This window comes from Vulpes vulpes, chromosome 6, assembly GCF_048418805.1.
Source record: "Vulpes vulpes isolate BD-2025 chromosome 6, VulVul3, whole genome shotgun sequence".
NCBI classification, from domain to species: domain Eukaryota; kingdom Metazoa; phylum Chordata; class Mammalia; order Carnivora; family Canidae; genus Vulpes; species Vulpes vulpes.
Window position 1 is genome coordinate 126,098,813 of NC_132785.1, and position 20,434 is coordinate 126,119,246.

Consider the following 20,434-nt stretch of genomic DNA (forward strand, 5'->3'; position numbering starts at 1 on the left):
CCAAAGCAGGCTCAGTGGATGCTGCCACTGGCTTCTTGTAAAACAAAACAGTACAGGTGTCCTGCGTATGTGCACAGGTGCACACTGAACCGAGCTGCTTGCTGATGGGGACCTTCTTCCTCTGGGAAGAAGTCTGGAGTCATATCTCAGGAAACACCCTAACCCACCCCCTTTTCTGATACCCTTCTTGAGCCTCACTGGCTGCCTCAAGCACCGCCGTGAAGGCACAGCTCTTGACTAGAGAGACTAGAGACCGGACGCTTGTTTAATTGCGAATCCGTTCATCTTCCCCACCCACCGAGATGCATGGACTCCAGGCCTGCTGGCAGTCCTGAGAGTACAAGGCGGGAGGGCAGAGGTGGAAGGTGGGGGTCAGGGGAACATGAACAACTTCCTTGACAGACTCTGGGCCACCTGGCTTCTGGGGAAACCAGGACCTCTGGCTGGAGTAACTGACTGGGGTTCCAGGGAGCATTGGTCTAGAAGAGGCCAGAGAGGTCCTTCTGGTGGGGAGGGGGGCTGGGGCTCCCACCAGGGTCTGACCATGGGGGCCCCTGGAACCTTGCTGCCCAGTCCCCACACTATATGGCAGCGCCGCCCTACCCACTGAGAATCTAAAGGTGTGTGTGTGTGTGTGTGTGTGTGTGTGTATTTGCATGGGGTGGGGGTTGGGATGCATCACACCCCCAAACAGGTTCTGGACGGAGAAAAGAGAACATACCTCCTAAGCTGTGGGTTGGACTCTTTCCCCGAGGAGAGCTGTGAAGCCTCATGATCCCCTCATTCTCCCATTGTACAGAGCGGAAAATGGAGGAATATAGAGGCCCTAGGAAGACATATACCTGACACAAGGCTTTAAAAGTGCTGCAGAGGGGCACCTAGCTGGCTCATTTGGTAGAGCATGCAGCTCTTGATCTTGTGGTTGTGAGTTCAAGCCCCATATTGGGTGTAGAAATTGCTTTAAAAAAAGTCAAGATTTAAAAAAAATTTTTTTTTCTCTTTTCCTTTCTTCATTTTTTATTTTATTTTATCTCATTTTAAAGTAATTTCTACCCTCAACATGGGGTTTGAACTTGCAACCCTGAGAATGAGTCACACACTTCACCTCTGAGCCAGCCAGGCATCCCAAGTAAGGATTAAAAAAAAAAAAAGTTCAGGGGGTGCCTGGCTGGCAGAGGTAGGTAATGTGTGGGACTCTTGTTCTCAGGGTCGTAAATTCAAACCCCACATGAGGATAGAAATTACTTAAAAATAAAATCTTTAAAAAGAGTGCAGCTGAGATCGCCGGGGTCTGATTCCCGCCCACTTATTAGCTGTGTGACCTCGAGTTAGTTACATCACCTCTCTGTGCTTCAGTCTCCTTGTCTGTAAAAGGGAGATGATAATAGTACTTGCTTACTAGAGTTTGAGGACTGAGTCAGTTAATACACATACAGCACTCGGGATCTAGTAATCTCTTCATCTCAGGGGTGTGAGTTCAAGCCCCACATTGGGTGTGGAACCTACTTAAAGAAAAAACAAAAACAAACAAACAAAAAATCATTCCCACCCTAGCCTCTCCACATGAGGACAGCTGAACAGGCTTCCCCAGGAGTGGAAATAAGGAAATAAAGTGGCTCGAGGCTGGTCAGAGAATTGTCATGTCTTGCAGGCTGCTGGCGCAGGGTTGGTTTGTGGCTGGCACATCTGCAGCTGGAGCTGAGGGCCAACGCTGAACTAGGCCTCTGGATGTTGGGGCCTCTCCAGTTCCACCCCTCCCTGAGAGTCCGCTTCTGCCACTCAGCTTTCCCTTCTAGAAATGGGTCTAGATGAAGCCTCTGTTTTTTTGTGTTTTGTTGTTTTTTTTTAAGATTTTATTTTCCTAAAGTGATCTCTATACCCAGCGTGGGGCTCGAACTCACAACCCCGAGATCAAGAGTCACGTGTTCCACCGACTGAGCCAACCAGGTGGCCCCAAAGCCTCTGTTTCTGTGTCTGATCCTCCTTTCCCCCTTCGCCTGTCCCTTAGGAGTGCTGAAGTCATCCCACCACAGAGATACAACTAATTTTGCTAGCTTTTCCCAAGCCGTTCTGCTGGGTCAGGCTTTGTGCCAGGATGAGGGCAGCAGAGCTGAAAGCACTTCACAGCAGAGTCAGGGAGACAGACCCATGCTTGGTCCACTCCGGTCCAGCCTCAGAGAGCCTGTGCACAGTGCTGGAGGAGCCAGCGCCGGGGGCAGTCAGGAGGGCTTCTCAGAGGAGGGTACATCCAAGCAGGGCCCGGCGATTGATGGGAACAGAGGGAGAGATCATATTCTGAACGTGCCCGAGCTCTACCGCATGCTCCAGAGTGGAGGCTGCTCCAGGGTATATACAAACTTCTGGTCACCAGCCTTGGAGGATTTTGAAGCTCCTGGCCACCTCCTGCCGGTCAGTGGGTGGGGCTGAGCTCAGGGGGCAGGGGACTGGCTTGTCTCTTTCCCCTGCCTTTTTCTGGTGCCTAGGAGGTACTCAGGGAAGACTGCACGCTGGGCCAGCTTTATGAGAGCACCAGCTCCTTCCTAACCACTAGGCTACGAGGGAGTATTGGGGGCCAGCCTTATGGACGTGCAGCCTGTGCGGATGCACAGACCCCATGCTCAGAAGGGCCCACGCTTGGTTTAATGTTCTGCTATCACTGCCCTGAAATACTTGGCACTTTTTGAACAAGGGCCCTGCTGCTTATTTTACATTGGGTCCTGCAGACAATGTATGATCCTGGTTGCATGAATAATATATGAGTGGATGGATGGATAGATTGTGGGTGGGGTTCCCCTGGGCACCATGCCAGGCATGACCCCACAGCTCATGCTCCTTTGCAGGCGTCTGATGTCCCTCCGCGAGAACCTGGAGACAGGCCAGTGGCAATACAGCGAGATCTGCATGGGTCGAGGCCAGACCTGTGCGTTCCCGGGCCTCATTAACAACTACTACCCTCATATCATCTCCTTTGCTGAGGATGAGGCCGGTGAGCACTCCTGAGGCCCTGGGGCCTTGTGCTTGGGACTGATGCCCCCACCCCATAGGTCCTTTGGCCTGGGATCCCAGGGATGGAGTCTCAGGCCTGAAATCCCCTTAAGGCTGGGGAGCAAGTGTACAGTGGCCTGAGACCTTGCTTGGGCATCAGTCCTCACCAGCCTGGGCTTCTGTCTCCCCATCTTCTAGATGGGAACAGTTTCCCCCCTACACCTGCAGGGCTGCTTCTAGGCTTCAAATGATGCCATGGAGTGAGCGGACCAGGAAGGGGTTTGTGATGGTGGAAATGCAGGCAGGTGGGGGAAGAGTGTATCCCAGACCTCTACCAACCTGGGTTCCTGATGGTCAAGAAGTCTGGCCTATAAAATTAAGCCACATTGTCTTTAGAAAGTAGGTAGACGCCGCCTTCTCGAACACCCTCTGTTGACCCACGTGTCAGTGGGTTCCCATTCCGACTCTTGTATTTTCAATGCAAGGAACAGGGAGGGGGGAGGCTGAGGGGCCTTGGAGGCTGGATCCTGCTCCAGCCTCCTGCTTTTGTCCTTGGCCCCAATTGTCCCTGGACAAAAGCTGAGGGGCCCCCAGTGGGGCCTGGGGGGATGCTTGGCAGGGTTGCTAGGCAACGCCCACCCAGGGGCCTTTGGAGGGGTATCTCCTGCAGGGCCCAGTGCCCAGAGCCCCCAGGCCTAAGTCTGGGAAACCTTTGTTGGATGACACCCGTCACAATCTAAATTTTCAAAAAGGCAGCCCCAGCCCCCACTGCCCTCCCAAGCCCACTGGGTCTTGAAAGCCTTTTCTTTCGGTCAGTAGGGGGTTAATGTGTTTTGGAAGGAGGGGTGCTCCCCCCCACCCCAGGAGCAGGGCCTGGAAGGTGCAGTTCCCAAGGGGCCCTTGTCCAGCCCTCTGAGTGACATCAAGTAACGGATAAGGAGAGCCAGGAGGAGCCTCCTCTAAGTCACTCGGCCCAGGGACAGCCCACTAGCGAGCCTGGGCAGGCGGCCCCTGGAAGGCACAGAGCCCGGCAACCGGCTCCAGCTCCAGGATCAGGCTCCCACCTCTCTAGTTGTTCCGACACTTGCAAATTGCAAAACAAGGGTCTCTGGTGGCCTGGTGTCCTCCAGGGACAGTCCACACCACAGATTATCGAAGGCAACTTGGCCCCAGGTAGGGCATGCAGGGCCCGTGGGGCCTCCCTGCCTGTGCACGGGGTTGGGGGCCATGGCTCCCACGAGGCTGACAGGCCACAGTGTGCCCGGTCCATGCCTGTCACTTTACAGAGGTGGGAGCTGGTGGGTACTGCGCCTAATCTGGCCCCTGGAGGCTTCCCAGAGCAGGGCCCTAAGCTCAGGCTTGGTCAGGGAGAAGGGAATTCCAGGCTGAGGGAGCAGCATGTGCAGAGAGACTTGGATCGCTCCAGGGGGCTGGAGAGTAGGTGTGAGGGCTGCAGGCCAAGTCCCTCAGAAAGAGGCCCAGAGAGGGAAGTGATAGCCCGAGACGGCACAGCAAATCCGTGGTTGTGCCTATGGGATCTCAAGTAGGGACTGACTTGCCAGGGAACGGTTGCATCTTCACCTTGGGGACCTATAAACTGCCCCCAAACTCCCCACCAAAGCAGGACTGCTGCTCCTGGAGGGGGTCAGAGGTCATTGAGTACTCGGCACCCTGCCCTCCCCAGTCCCCAGCTTCCCAACCACAGCTTGGTCTACCCCAGTTACCCAAGTTGCCCCCCAATATCTTCCCCTTTGTGAGGATCCCTGGGTTTCCTGGGCCTTGATTCTTAGACCCCACCTCCACGCAGCCCTCCTTGACTGCACCTGTCCCCACAAACATGCCTTCCTCAGAGTTCTCTCTGACTTAGTCTCTCCTTGGGGATCATCCCCATCTTGGGGAGAACTCTTCACTGTCCTCCTACAAAGACAGAAGTATTAGCATGGCTGAACCATCACACCGAATCACACATGGCCTGGGTCTGGGGCCCCCAGCCACCATGTGTCCTCCAATGGCGAGGGCTGGGGGGCAACAGACATTGCGGAGATCCAGGCCTGGCTTCACCACTCACCAGCTGTGTGCCTTTGGAAAAGTCATTTGGCCTCTCTGAGCCTCTGTAAGATAGGAATGATGAAGCCTGTTTCCTGGGCATAGGTGCCTCCGGCAGCTAGAGGCAGGGGGTGGGATGAGGGTGAGGAGGGAGAAAGCTCATATTTACTGAGAACATCTATGGTGCCAGGTGCTCAGGACTCGCAGGGGCCCTGAGACATCGAGGAAATTCAACTGAGCCTCTAAGTGGGGCTGTCCCAGAGCTGCTGGTGCTCCCACGGGGTGAAGCGCAGGGCCTGGGATTCACACTAGAGACCCGCCGAGCACACGCTTCTGCCCCTGCCCCTGCCTGGCAGGCACCTGCTGGTCAGCAGGGGAGGGTCTCTGGCCTCAAGGGCTCTGCAGGACCCGAATCCTGGAGGAAGACAGTCATCGCAGCAGCAGTAGCTGACACTGAGCGTGTGCTGTGCTCCTCTAGTGCTTGCACTAGCCCTGGGAGGCATCCCACGTTAGGGCTAGGGACGCCGAGGCTAGAGGAGCCACACGGGCCCGGGGGCACCCAGTAGCAGTTGGCTGGGGAGCTGGGCCTCGCCCAGAGGTGTGTGGCGCTGGGAGTGAAGCCAGGCATGGACCAGGCCAGGCTGGGTCCCCAAGATGAGGCCAGAATGTGGTGAGGTCCGGGTGGAGTGGCCGGCAGCCCAGGACACTGCTGCCTCTCTCTGCTCTGCATGCAGCTCTGGAACACCCCCTGCATGGCTCTCTGAGGCTGGGGTCCCTCTCAGAGCCTGAGGGGGGTGGGGGGCTGGCCGGGACCACATTCCAGGCGCGGTTCTCACTCTTCACCTGGTTTCTCGCCCAAGGGGAGCTGTACTTCATGTCGACGGGCGTGCCGAGTGCCACAGCGGCCCGTGGGGTTGTCTACAAAGTGATCGACCCCTCCAGGTGAGCCCCCTCCCGACCCCCCACTGCCTGGGCTCCTGCTGTCTGCCAGGACCCCTCACCTCCATTGCCTTGTTTTCCCCTCTGCCACCCTCTACGGGAGGGCATTACTCACAGCACCATTTTTCAGAAGGGAAAACTGAGACCCAGAGAAGGGAAGTGACTGGTCGAGTCCATAGTGCTGGGGAGAGGCAGGCCTGGGTCTTAAAACTGGATTTGCCACCTCAAATCCAGCTCTACTCATGGCAGAAGGGGGCCAAGGATGCTGCCTGGGACAGAGAAGCACAGGCTTGACCTGGCTTGACCTGATGGGCTTGACCTGAGTCACTCCTCATTTCCTGGGCCACCCCACCCCTGCACCACCTCCCCCGGCCCCCCACTTGCCTCTGAGACAACCTGATCGCCTGTCCCCACCCCGCATGCCCTACCCCCTGCAGTCCCACCTTCTCCTGGGGAAAGCAGCCTGCTGGCTACTGTCTGGAACATTCTGGGACTTTCAGAACACCTCCCTGACCCTCCCCATGCCCTTCTCCATCTGCTTTGCTTCTACATGTAGAGCCGCTAATTCGGTTTTGTGTTCTGACTCCTTCCATGTAAAACTCATTGACATCTCAGCCACTTAGTTTACAGAGGTGGAGATCGCATAAAGGTGGGCGCCCCCATCCCAGCCAGAGCCAGAGCTGAGCCTTAGGCCTCACTGCCTCCGAGGGGCATTTCCCTCCAGGCCTTGAGCAGTGCTCCCCACAGCTCTCAGACCTGTAATGGGCACTCTCCCCCTGGCCCAGGGGTCTCCACAGGGACTGCCCCCTACCCCCTACCTTTAAAGTCAGGGCCACCCTGGGGCCTGCCCAGAGCGCAGAGCCAAAACTCGGGCATATACGATGAACAAATGGATGATCATGTTTCCCAAGGTCCTTCTCAGCCCTTAGAGTTTTGCTTCTCAGCTGGCCTCCCACCGATCTGTGCCTCCATTCGGCACCTGGGCAGGTCGCCCCGCGTGTGCACAGCTGATGTCAGCCCCCAGCACAAAGCCCCTGGTGCCCTCAGAGAACCTGCTCACATCTGGCAGCCCCCGACATGGACAGTTACCCTCACTTTAAAACATCCTGGCTTTGGAAAAATCCTGAAATACCATCTTACTTCTCAAAAATCATTTTGAGAAATTAGAGTGGTTTTAGATTTACAAATTGCAAAGATGGTTTAGAATTTCCCATATACCCCTCAAGGATGTCCTCTATTATTAGCATCTTGCGACGTCATGGTACACTAGTGACAGTTAATGGACCGATGTTGGTACATTACTATTAATTAAAGGATTTCTTCAGTTTTTCCATGCTGTCCTGTTTCTGCTCTAGGATCCTATCTAGAATCCTACATTCCATTCATTTGGTCATCATGTCTCCTTAGCTTCCCCTGGTCTGTGACAGCTTCTCAGACATTTCTTGATGACCACACATTTTGGTTGCTTTTCTGTTTTTTTTTTTTTAATTTTAATTTTTAATTTTAATTTTTTTTAAATACACAAATCTATTCGTTATTGACATCAGTATTTATCAAGAAACATATAAGGACTCCCTCCTTTCATCCCTCCCTCCCATTTCCCCGAGGTCCCTCTGGCTTTAATCTGCTAGCTCTGGGATTTATGTCAGTGTGGAGGAGCACATGCAAACTTCGCATTTTTCTTTGTTCGTTTTCCCTATTTTGTATAAACATTTCCACGTTGCAACAGCACTCTCGAAAGGATCGTTTTGAATGGCTGGGTAATTGGCTGTTGAGTCACTGTGCCGCAATCATCTTACCCGTTCCTTGGACATTTAGGTTATTTCTCTCTCTCTCTTTTTTTTTAAAGAGTGCTTCTCTAAGGAAATATCACATTTATGGAGCATGTAATTCATGCCAGAGGCTGCCTTAGATCCGTCCTCTCCTTTTGCCAAGCGGCACCTTTCTTTCGCTATTGGCTCATCCTCCCCATGCAATGGGGGTGGGGACCCCCAAAGGCTTCGGTAGTTCTGTTCAAGGTCCCCTGGAGGGAGGAGCCAGTAATAGGCTGGATTCCTTCCCCTTCCCATCCCGCCCTGCCTCATCTCTTTTTTGTTTCTGTTTTGGAAAGCGTGTCTTCTTTTGCACCCACAACAGCCTGCATAGAGGCTTCATTAGAAAACACCCGGAATGAAGAGCTCAGGAGTGGACGAATGGGGTGGGGACATCCATCACTGCCCAGACAAAACCACTGTGGCAGTTGGGGGGTGCATCTCCTACCTTTTGCCTAATAGCGATTTTTTTTTTTTTTTACATAATTTCCTTAAGGAACAAAACCATGCCGGGTCTGTCTGAAGCATGTGGATGTTATCTGGGGTTCAGAGCAAAACCCACTCTTTCTGCAGCTTTGGGAAGCGTGTGTGCCTGGCTGTGTTTCTTTAACCTCTGCGGGGAGAGACCAGTATCCCTCCTCAGTTTCCCTCTTTTGCCAAGCCTGTCTGGAAGCCACCTCATGTCACATGGCCGCTTCACCCCTTGGGCCTTCCCCTTGTGCTGCTGGAGCCTATTGAAATCTGGACCCACGTGGGCCAGTCCCAGAATAGGGTCGGTCCCATTCAAAGACTCACAGATCGACAGCCAAAGGCTAATTAAAATGGAATTCCATGCCTTACTTGTGCCCCTCGGAGATGTCAAAGGAGACCCAATTCAGAGCCTTGGCAACGCTTCTCAGATGCTGTTCTCCTCAGCTCTCTGAAACCCCACCCTGCACGGCCCCAGATCCCTCGGCTCTGCTGCCAGCCCTGCGGCTCTCTCTGACCCTTTATCTTTGGATCAACCTCACCTTTCCCTTAGATGCTGCATCACTAAAATTCAGGGGCAGAGGGGCAGAGAGTGACTCTCCCCAAAGGCTGTGGGGCATGGGGGCCGGGCCGGGTGCAGGAATCGGGCTGCAGTCACAGTTACAGGAGGGGGCGGGTGGTGGAAAGAAGAGGGCTGTGACATTTGATCACATTCCCAAGGCAGTTCCTGGTCTGAATCAGAACACCGGCCCTAGCACTCTTGAAGCAGATGCTGAGCAGACACTTGACAGGCTGTTATATAGGACTTCTGTCCTGGAGTTGGGTTCCTCGAGCCCCAGGGGCCTGGAGCATGTAGGGTGCACTCCACCAATGGCCGCCGCTGTTCCCACGTGGTGTTCCCACGCACAACTGCCCGGGCCTGAATGCGCACCTGCCTGGCTACAGGGGGACAGGCTCAGGGCAGGCTCCCAGGCGGGCACTCATGACCTCCTGTATGTCGGCAGACGGGCACCACCCGGCAAGTGTCGGATCCAGCCTGCCCAGGTGAAGGTGAGGAGCCACCTCATCCGTTTTGTGCCCAAAGAAAGTAAGTGCCTACCGACAAGGGTGCAGTGGGGGAGGGAAGCACCTGCAGCCCATACCGAGCGGCTCCCCCACCCGATATGGGTCCTTCCAGCTGGTTCTGGATGTCCCTCCTGGGCCCCGATGCCTAGCATTGGGAATGGCACCCATTAGATGCTCGAAGTGGGTGGAGCTCCTTGACCCCAGGCCATGGGTGAGTGGTCCCAAGGGGCTGCAGGCCTCAGAGGGGGTGAGGGAAAGATAGGGCTAACTGGTGTCTCGCAAGGTGCACTCTGAGCTCTCAGGACAGGCAGAGGCAGCGGGTACATATGGGTGGGGGCAACACCAGAAGGAGTCATGCTGGGAGAAGGTGCCACGGGGCAGGCGCATCTCCCTAGGGGCTGCCATGAGATGGTTCAGTTCCAACAAGACTGGTGGGGAGGAAGGTGGGCGCAAGTCCTTGTGACCTCAGAGCCAACCTTCATCCTTCATGCTGGAGGTACACCTTGAGCAAGACAGACACAAACCTGCCTTCTTGGGTTGTTACATACAGTCTCTCCATTTGCAAATTTTGGCAACTTGTGCTCATAATCTTAAAAATCACCCTGTGGGCCAAGGGTACCCAACAGATAGATCACAGCTGGTGGAGGAGGTGTAGGGAAGAAGGAAAGGAGGGGTGCTGGGCACCCGGCGGCTTGGGGTGGGCAGCCTTGAGGCAGCAGTGCCCCCAGCAGAGGAAAGGTGGGGGCAGGAATGAGCTCAGAGTTTGGGGAGGTTAATCCTAGCTGCGGTTGGTTTCAGGCCTTGGCGAGTTTTCCATTCATTCAGCAGTTTCTGGCACTTTCTATTGTTACCCATTTGGTGCTGGATGCTGGAGCCACAGGAAAAGTCAGACCAGGCCCTGTCCCTCCTGGGACAGACAGAAAAGTCATTTATTATCCCAGGGCCATTACAGAAGTGTGTGCCAGCTGCCATGGGGACCCAGGGCAGTGCAGGACCAGGGTGGGGGTGGGGAGTTCCCGGAGGCTGGGGGTTGAGCCTGGAATGAAGTGTGCACTGGGGGTGGGGTGGGGGGGACAGTCTAGGCTGCAGAACTAGCAGGAGCCAAAGCAGAAGGCTCCCTGACAGCCTGGGGAGCCGGGAGCCCTTCCCCGCAGGTGGAGTGGGAGCCAGGGTGCAGGGAGGGGGAGCATCTGGCCCACATCCCATGCTCCTGGCCCTGCCCTGCTCATGGCCTTGAATCAAGGCCCCTTCTTAGCCTTCATCTCAGCTGAGATGGGGGGTGGTGGCTAGAGGGACTGGTGACCCTTGGGTCCTTCCCCATAGTCAGGGAGAAGTCTAGGAGTTGTGCCTGTCCTGGCAGAGTGTCCCAAGCAGAGTGAGGTTTATCTCTGGGGCTGACCAGGGCTGAGCGTCAGGGCCATGTATTGCCGGGGGGGGGGGGTGGGAGGGGTGTCAAAGGGAGTCGCCCACCTCAGCTCCCCATGCCTATGTACCGAGGCCCTGTGGTGGGGTAGAGGTTTGGGGTGCCCTGTGCCCCACCATGGCTCTGGTCAGCGTGGGCCCCAGCTCCAGCCAGCAGCCTTGGGAGCCTGGAGGGGAGAGCTGCACCCTATCCAGACAGCCCTGGGCAGTCCAGTTCCCATCCTGCCTGCGTGCCTTAGATCCTCAGCAGATCTCCCCCTCAGGGGGCCTCAGCTTCCTTACACCTAAACCAGACGGGAGCCAGAAAGGGTCACTTACTCTCCGAAGCCCTCCCAGATACTTCTCCCCTTCCACTGGGCTCATGGCTTAACAGTGTGAGGGGCTGTTCCCCCATCCCTGTTCCCAGACTAGACACTCCCAGGAGGGCAGGACCAGGGGTGGGGGGACACCGCAGAGGCAGACTAGCACAAAGCAGCAGCCGGCCAGCGTTTGCAGAATGACTGAGGAAGCACCTCGCAGCAGCTCCAGGCCGGTATCCCCAAGAGGTACCCCATCCCCGGGGTCGGAGTGGAGGGCAGGATGGGAACATCTTTCCCGAGGGGTCTGCGTTCCGTGGTGGAGAGCTGGGGCGGGTCGCTCTGACCGCAGGCTCTTCCTCTGCGCAGAGTTCATCCGGAGGGCAGAGAGCACCCCGCGGCCCCCAGCGCGAGCACCCACCCAGGCGCCCCGCCGCCGCCGCCCCACCGCTGCTGCGCCCGCGCCCACCCCGCGCCCCGCAAGGCCCACCCCGCGCCCCGCAAGGCCCACCCGGCGGCCTGGGGGTCGGAGGGGTGGCGGGCGGCGGCGGGGTCGACCCGGTACCGCGGACCCCGCGCCCCACGAAGGCGCCGTGCGCCTGGTGCGGCCCGCGGGCCTGAGTCCCGGGCGCGGGCGCGTGGAGGTGTTCGCGGGAGGACGCTGGGGCACCGTGTGCGACGACGCCTGGGACACCAAGGCTGCCGCCGTCGTGTGCCGCCAGCTGGGCTTCGCGCACGCCGCGCGGGCCACCAAGCGCGCGGAGTTCGGGGAGGGCCGCGCGCTGCCCATCCTGCTGGACGACGTGCGCTGCGCGGGCAGCGAGCGCAACCTGCTGGAGTGCACACACGCCGGCGTGGGGACTCACAACTGCGGGCACCAGGAGGACGCGGGCGTCGTGTGCAGCCACCAGGACCCCGACCTGTAGGCGAGCACCGCCTCCACGCGCCGCAGCCTGGCCGGGCCCCTGCGCCCTGTGCGCCCGGTGCGCGCGACCCTGCGGGCCGAGGGGCTCGCCTGTAACGCTGTCCCGTGGCCGCGTGGGCCGTGGGGGGTGCAGGGCTCGCGTGCTCTGTGTCCCCGCCCCTGTGTCTTCCGCGGGCCAGAAGCCACAGCCTGTTGGGGTCTGTGTGGCCATGGGCGCCAGGTGTTCTTTTCTTACCTCCAAACATCTCAGGCACGCGCAGGCACAGTCTGGCCACCGACCCTGAGCACCGAGGACGACCACCCTTCAAGGGCAGGCATGCCCTTGGCCACATTAACGGAGGCATAGCTGGCAGATTGAGGGAGGGGACCAGGCCTGTCCTGCCCGGGGCTAGAGTGGAGGGCCCTGGACCATCTGGAGTGTGGCCTGAGGAAGGTGACTCAAAGATCATGGTTGGGTGGCCTGGCAGGTAGAGGTGCGGAAGAGAACAGGTAGGCATCCCGTGGGGCAAAGGGAAGCTGTTAGACGGATGGGTCCGGGGTGAACTGTGGGCCGTGGCTGTCTGGGTGAGGATCAGGCTCCCTGGGGAAGTGAGCATCCGGGGAGGGCCGGCTGGGGGACGGGGTACTAGCTCACCTCTGGGAGAAGCCTCCTGGTCCCCTTGGGCTTCATCAACATGCTGGGGCCATGTGGGTGCTCCGGGGACAGCGCTGGGGCCCCTGGCCCTGAGACCTGACCCCCTAGTGCTCACTGGGACAGAAGCCACCCACCTGGCCACTCCAAGCACCACGCCGCCCAGTGAGTGAGTAGGGCATCAGGTTTCTCCACTTTGAAGGCGGTGTTGGGGCCACCGGAGCCACCTTGGTCATCTCCATCCACACACTGCAAAGTGAAATCCCAGGGGACCCCCCACCATGCCCCTGACCAGGGGTCCAGAAGGTCTCCTAATGCTCTGTCACCCAATGATGTGCCAACAACGTGACTGTTTACAACCCCCTTCCTGCTTCTTCTCTCTGACCCACACCGCCTGGGAGCCGGAGGTGGGGGTGAGGGAGGGAGGCGAGGCCGGGAGCCTCCTTCCTGCTCACGGGTGGAAGTTCCTTTGCCCACTGAGGGCCTCCACCCTGGCCCTGTGCCGGGTCTGTGGGGGGGTGTCAAGTACAGTTGGACATACAGAGAGGCTAAGCAGATGGGCACTGGGCGGTGAGGACAGGATATAGCCCATGCCAGGGCCCGTTGGGGCTCTAGAGGGGTCATCCCAGCCCATGCTGTCCATTATTCTGAGAGCTGAGCCGGCGCCAGGGGTGGTGTGCCCAGCAGAGGAAATGGAGCAGGCAAGTCCTGGCGGGGGGCGGGGGGGGTGCCTCCTGGCTGCTCATGAGCTGAGTATGGAGTACAGGACGGCAGAAGAAAGCTCAAGGTCACCTCTCGGACTTCTCGTACCTCTGCCTTCAGTGCGGTTGGCAAGGGCCCTGGGCCTGGCCACCTTGAGCCCACCTGGAGACCACAGCCCTGCCGCTGAGCGTGGCCTGTGTGCAGGACACCGTGGTAAGGACAGTACAGCATGTGTGAACTCGCTTAAGCCTTTGAAAAGCCCCCTTCTCCTGCTCCTTTTATGGGCAGAGAAACTGAGGGGCACAGCCAGAGAGGGGAGAAGAGCACACACAGCCTAGCTCACACCTGCTGGCATCCTAACTCGTGAACTACCTGGTCCATGTGTTGCTAGGCCAGCAGCAAGATGCGGCTTGGCCCAGGGGTCCCTCCCCCACCACGCCGGGCTCTAGCCCACTGTGGGCTGCCAGCCTGGCCAGGAAGCACCTGCTGGAGGCCCCTGCCTCGTCCCATTGCCCAGCGGTAGCCAAAGGGCATCTCCTCCAGATGCAGGGAAATTCCGAACAGTGCCAGCTGCGAGGGCCCAACTCCCCACCACGCACATGGAGAAATGAGCCTGGGGAGGCTGAGTGTCCTGGGCCTGTCCCAGATGGGGCTGAGCAGAGACTAGAGCCCAGGGAAGGTGGGTGGCCCTCCAGAGCAGGGCAGCACTCTGGCCCTACCCAGTGGGGCGACCAGAGCTGTTGGTCCTCCTGGGCCCCGAACAGTGGTGTTGGGGGGTTGTACAGCCTCTTCCTGGGGCTCCTCCATGCCCTTCCCTGCCCTTCCTCACCCTGTGATCTTTCTCCCTTCATGTCAGGGCCTGAGAGCCAAGATGCCATCAGGTGTGGCCTGGGAAGTGGGGCATAAGTGATGGGGGGGTGCATCTCCCACTGCTCCTCAGCAGTGATGGCCTAGAGCCACCAGCTGGGCCTCTAGTACCTTCCCCCACGTGGTGGAGTGGTCCAGCCCTCAGCCAGGCCCTGAGAATAGTTTGGGAGACAACTGGGAGCAGTCTTAGGCCCCTCCACTCCTCTGGGCGGGGTGCTTTTCCCTTCAGTCCTCCTGACCCCTCGGCTCCAAACAAGGCTTAGGCTTCAGCCTGACTCCTGACGAGGAGGCCGACACAGACTCACTGCCCCTTCAGCAGTAACAAGGGCGGATAGCTGACGTTTGCTGAGCACTTACTATGTGCTAGGCACAGTCCTAAAAGTTTTACTTAGTATTCACTCACTCAATCCTCCTGTTAACCTGTAGGAGGCAGCTATGATGCTCACCCTTCATTGTACAGATGTGCAAACTGAGGCCCGGAGAAGCTTCCTTACTTGTCGAACGTCGTGTAACCAATATTTGAAACCAGGCAGTAGGGCTCTGGAGACCCAGCTTTGGGCCATCACACCGCTGTCTAAAGAGCATTGAATTCAGTGTCGGCCCCAATTCCCATAGGCCCCTGTCATTGTGCAGATGGGGACACAAGCCTAGAAAGAGGCAGAGCCAGCTTCAGACTTGCCGTCCAGTGCTCCTTTCACTCCACTACCTACAGCTGGCTGCCGAGGGAGCATCCACAAGTGACTCTGTCCCCTGGGACTCTGATCCTGCCTCAGAGCCCTCCAGGGTTTCTGGAGATAGGGGTGACCCTGGCCAAGGCTCCCTCTGCTCCCCGTCAACCTCTGCCATCTTCCGTTCTAATCGGGCTTCCAGTCAGCAGTTAGAGTGGTCTCTCAGAACCTGGCCCAGAGAGGGGCCGCCTCCACCCGGTGTCACACAGCTCAGTTTTTGAATCCTTAGAGCCCAAATGGGGCAGGGATGTCCCAGGTGTGGCGTAGCACCCAGGACTGCATCCATGGTGTCAGCCTCAGGTAATGACACTCCGGGTCACCGACAGGGCCTCGTTTATCCCCTGTTTACCTGAACCCCTCCAACAAGCCGGACCCAGGCCGGGGCCTTGGTCCCACATTCCGATGGGAGGCAGCTTTGCACCACTCAAGCGAGGGCAGCTACTCCAGAGCCTGCCTTCAGAGCGGGAAGCCTTCAGAGCCCGCGATCCCGCTGAGCGATTCCTGCTGGGGGACCACTTCTTGCCCCGTGTTCTCAAACTTGAGCAGAAACACTCGTAGGGCTGGTTCACATACCACTCGCTGGGGGCCTATCAGAGTTTTTGACTCAGTAGATCTCAGCGGGGCTGAGAATTTGCATTGTGACACTGGGTGATGCTATTGCTGTCGAGCTAGGGGCCACACTTTGAGAACCACTCCCAACTAGTGCTGTCTGATCATCAGAGTCACATCGGTCACTTTAAATTCTCTAGTAGCCGTGCTAAAAATGTAACACGAAATCAGGGTGAAATTAATTTTAATAAGATATTTTCTTTAACCCAGCATATTTGAAAATTATCATTTTATCAGTTAATATACAAATATTAATGAGATTTTAAAAACATTTTTTATATCCAATCAGTGTAATCCAGTGTCTGTTCTACACACACAGAACATCTCAGCTTGGACTGGCCATGTTTCAAGTGGCTGGACTGGCACCTGTGGCCAGTGGCTACCACATTGAGGACCCTGGAGTCTAGACCTTTCCTGCGAAGGGCCAGGTGGTTGGCCACGTGCTTCCAGGCAGCTCCCTCTGCCGGCGGCTTGTAGTGCTGCCTGCCCAGGCGAAGGGCGCGGAGACCCACCCCAGCCTTGGGGTGCCCTCTCTCTCATCACTCCCCACCTGATCACAGGAGAGCTGGAGAATCAGATGAGGTGGCAGTGGGACAGCAGTAGACTTGGTACAAGGGGAGGAGATACTGTTGACTCGCCCCAGTCAGCGACAGGGGTGTCCCGTGGGCAGAAATGCCAGTGGGCCCATGGCCACATTGAGCTTGAGGTTACCGGTGTTGAGTGATGCACCAGAGAATGTTAAGGCCCATTCCTCTCCTTCGCTCTAGTTGGACAGGCTCAGGCTCGCAGAAGTACCCTGAGGCTTCCCCATGCCCGCCTCGTGTGAGACCCCAGCCTGTGCCCAGAGCAGTTTAGGATCTGGCCCTGTCCTCAAAAAAACAATGGTTGGGGGTCCTCTGTCCAGATTGCCCCCAGCTCCTGGAACTTTCACAGCCCAGGAGGGGCTCCCTAACCTGCCCACCCCCACCCACCCTCTCTAAGCAGGGCCAGCCAGTGGCTGCTTCTTACCGCCACATGGGGGCAGGCACCACGGCAAGCCAATGCCTCTGAGCCCCAGACTAGTGGTGTCCAGCTCCCTGGGCTGGGTGGGCTGGGTGGGAAGGATGGACGCCCAGGTTGTGGGGGTCCAGGGACAGAAATTCTCTGGGTCCAGCTTTTGTTGTTGTTTTAAGATTTTATTTATTTATTCATGAGTGACACAGAGAGAGGCACTGACACAGGCAGAGGGAGAAGCAGGCTCCAAGCGGGGAGCCCCATGCGGGACCCCGGATCACGCCCTGAGCCAAAGGCAGACGCTCCACCACTGAGTCACCCAGGCGTCCCTAGGTCCAGCTGCTAAAGCGTGGTGCTCCCCATCACCCTGCAGGGCACACAACCCTCACAGTCATGGCCCTGACGGGAGGACCGTCCCTGGCTGCCCCGGGGAAAGAGGTACACAGACCTCTGTTTCCCAGCCCCCCAAACCTCTCCGGGACCGGCCCACGAATGGGGCAGGGGCATGTCCCCTTCTCAGGCACCCGGCAGCCTCAGTCTTTGGGCGCCTCCTTCCCAGCCCGTTGGAGCTTTACAGGTACCAGGAGTGTGCACACTCGGCCCTTCCCATCCGCTGCTCCCACTCTGGGTGGCCTCCCCAGTGCAGGGGTGAGAACTGGAAGTGCAGAGCTGGGCTTGCTCTGTCACACCCGGACGGGTGGGGAGAAGCGGGTTACATAAACGGAAGGCTCGGTTAGTACTTCACAGATACCCTATGGTCCCCGCGGGCACATGTGTCGCCATCCCTCCAGGGCCACCTTGCGTACCCAGATTTGCACGGGCCCCACCTGCGGCTCCTTTGGACCTGGGTCGACGCCTCCGACCCGGCTGTTCCTGGGTCTGGGGGGTTCTGGAGGCGCCCAGACGCCGGGAGGGCAGACCCTGGTCCAGCTGTGCGCTCCTCATTTGCAGACACAACCTCCCTGCGTCCCCGGGGTCCTCGCCACCTGCCCCGTGGGCGCCGCGGGGACCGGCCAGGCAGGGGGCACGAGCTTTGGGGGTTGGGGGCTCCAGAGAGGGGTGTGGGAACAGCCGGAGGCTTGGAGGCTGGGATGGGGTTCCCGGGAAGGGGCCTCGCACCGGAGAGAACCGTTATTTGCAGGCGCCCGAGAGAGCGGAACCAGCCAGCGGGACCCAACACCGCCGCCGGGGCAGGAAGCGCGGAGGAATCGGGGTTGCCAAGGACAACGCGTTCTGGGCGGAGCCGCCGTGGGAACGGAGCTGGAGGGGCCGGGGGCGGGGCCTAGGGAGGCGGGGCCTGGGGAGGCGGGGAGAGGGCGGGGCCCGGGGGGTCTGAGCCAGAAGCGGCGTCGTGATTGGCGGAAATCCCGTGCTCTGGGCGGGGCCTGGGCTGGAGCGGGGCGGGGCCGAGGGCGGGGCCGGGGGCGGGGCTGGGGCGGGGCCCGGGAGCGGGAGGCGGAGGCGGAGACGCGGTTGGCGGGGCCGGAGCGCCCTGGGCGGGGTCGGGCCGGCGGGGGCGGAGCCGAGCGGGAGTGGGCGGTGCTGGGTCGCGCCGGGCCTGGGGCCGAGGCGGCGCGCGGCGCTGACAGCTGAGTCGGCTCGCGGCCTCCCGCCCCCTCGGTGCCCGGCCCCGACCCTGGCCTGGCCTGCCCGGGAGCCATGAGCCCCGGGCTGCTGCTGCTGCTCGGCAGCGCCGTCCTGGTCGCCTTCGGCCTCTGCTGCACCTTCGTGCACCGCGCTCGCAGCCGCTACGAGCACATCCCCGGGCCGCCGCGGCCCAGGTGAGCGGGGGGTGGGGGCGGGGGCCTGGATGGGGCGCTCGAGAGGGGCCGGGGGGCGCGTCCAAGCCGGCGTGGGCCCGGGGGTCCAGCCTCGCGGTTGCGCGTGGCCGCTGGGAGGCGGCGGCCGGGAGAGGGGCGCTAACTATTCTTAGTAACAAATTACTCACAGCCGCAGCAGCTGCTCGGCGCCCACCGCGCTCTGCTGGGCCCCACAAACGTGATGGCAGCGACAACCCTGTTAGGTAGGCGCTATTGTTACCCCATCGTTCAGACGAGGAGACTGAGGCGCGCAGAGGCAAAGTCACCTGCCCAAGGTCACACAGTTGGTAAGCCTAGATTTCAGCCCGGGGTCGCCTTGGCTCTGAAGTGGGCGCTCTTAACTTTGGGACTTGGAACGGGGTCGCTCCACCGGGATCGGAACACACTTTCCTTTGGTCACATTCCCCTTTGTATGTCTGTCCTGGTATATGTACCCTTTTTGTCTTCTTAGCACTTCCATCCATCCTGGTCCCCCACCCCCACCTAGCTTGGCCTCCCCCACCCCCCAACCAGAAGCTTACCTTTCTGAAGCTCAAATCAAATGACCTTTCTGAAGCTTAAATCAAATGTGTCATTTCTCTGCTCCAAAAGCTTTCCATCACTTGAGAAGGAAATCTAAATTCTGGATTAAGTCTGTTCTGTGGCCAGCAAGGCCCCTGCTGAGTTCTCAGAACCCCACTCTGTACTGTTCTCATCACCCCCCTCCCTTGCTTGCTCACTGCAACCCCCCTCCTGCAGCTCCAGGGTCGTGCTCTTCCCCGTCCACCCTGTGTAAAGCCCACCTAGCCCGCAACTCCTTAAGGGGCCATCACCCCTGAAGTTACCTTGTGTTCACTTGTTGACTGTCTGTTCACTTGTTGACTGTGTCTGTCTCCCCCTTTAGAATGTGAGCCCCGGGAGGGCAGGGATGCTGTGTGTTCGCTCGTGTATCCCCAGCACCTGGCACATTGCAGACGCTCAATAAATATTTGTTGAATGAATGAATAAACAATGGTAGTAGACACGCTTTTTAAAACCTCAGGACATGAACCTTCTGGAAGGTGCCCACCTCCAGCACAAGCCAGATGACCTGGCATCGGAAGCCTGAATCCCTGTTTGGTGGTTTTGGGAAAGATCTCTGTGGCTGGTGATACAGGGAGGCGATTGTCCCCCCCTGCTGGCCCTCTGTCTTCCCAGGTGCCCTCGCCCACCTTGGGGTCTTCCTTTCCCCATGCTTAGCAGCTCTGTCTTCCATGCCACCTAGATGGTTCTTCCCCTCACCTTCCAGGCGAGGCTTCCATGCTAACTCCTCAGGGAGGTTCCCACCTGCTTCCGTGCCCGGATATATCATGTTCATTTTGTGAACTCTATGTCATTGTAAGAGTTGGGTAATTATTTGTGCAACCTTTTGTTAAGTGTCTGTCTCTCCCGTAGGCCTGTGTCTGTCTTGTTCACTGCTTTGTCCCTGACATCTGGCACAGCAGCGGCAGCAGCTGGTACAGGCATAGTAGATACCCGATAAACAGTGATTCAAAGTGGATGGTGGAAGTCGCCTACCAGTTCTGTTAGGTACACTGTCACCCTTCCAACTTTGCAAACCAGCCATCGACAGCTTGGGATTGAATGAGCTTTGTGCTTGTTCGGCTAGGTCTCACCGTGACTTGGTCTTCTCGTAAACCCAAGTGCTTCAAGCACTGCAGATCTGGTCTAAGTCTCTTTGTCTCAAGAAGGCAGAACCTTAAATCAAGCCCCTTTCTGCCCCTCGCCTTTATCATTTTTTTTTAAATTGCATTTTTAAAATGAAATTATGCCATAAAATTTACCCTCTTAAAGGGTCCCATGAGTACTTTTTGGTATAGTGACAGAGTATATCATTCTTAACCACTGGTTCCAGAACATTTTCATCCCCCAAACAGAAACCCAGCACCCGTTAGTTGTCACGCCTCACCTCCCCCCCCCACCCCTCACCCCCCAGCCCTAGGCAACCACTAATCTGTTTTCTAGATTTGTCTGGATGTTACACATAAATGGGATCATACAATCTGTGGCCTTTTTGTGGCTGGCTTTTTTCACTCAGCATCATGGTTTCAAGGTTCATCCTTGTAGTAGTATGTGTCTGTATTTCTTCCCTCTTATGCCCGATTTCTC

The 20,434-nt window shown here is 58.0% G+C and overlaps 2 protein-coding genes across 8 annotated transcripts in view; both read left to right on the top strand.

The window, feature by feature from the left end:
• Positions 1-12,952, top strand: part of HHIPL1 (HHIP like 1) — a 46,764-nt gene extending 33,812 nt beyond the window's left edge. For 4 of the 7 annotated variants that reach the window (XM_026012559.2, XM_072762284.1, XM_072762281.1 and 1 more), the window contains 4 exons: positions 2,841-2,986; positions 5,892-5,973; positions 9,254-9,336; positions 11,402-12,952. In XM_026012559.2, coding sequence (XP_025868344.2) covers positions 2,841-2,986; positions 5,892-5,973; positions 9,254-9,336; positions 11,402-11,958 — 868 coding nt within the window. In that variant the 3' untranslated portion in view covers positions 11,959-12,952. Of the gene's footprint in view, positions 1-2,840; positions 2,987-5,891; positions 5,974-8,277; positions 8,784-9,253; positions 9,337-11,401 lie in introns of those variants that run through there. The other 3 variants (XM_072762287.1, XM_072762285.1, XM_072762282.1) reach the window with 2 other exon arrangements.
• A 5,034-nt stretch (positions 12,953-17,986) lies between these two features.
• CYP46A1 (cytochrome P450 family 46 subfamily A member 1) overlaps positions 17,987-20,434 on the top strand; it is a 28,889-nt gene continuing 26,441 nt past the window's right edge. Inside the window, exon 1 of the mRNA XM_026012561.2 lies at positions 17,987-18,268. Coding sequence (XP_025868346.1) covers positions 18,147-18,268 — 122 coding nt within the window. The 5' untranslated portion in view covers positions 17,987-18,146. The remainder of the gene's footprint in view (positions 18,269-20,434) is intronic.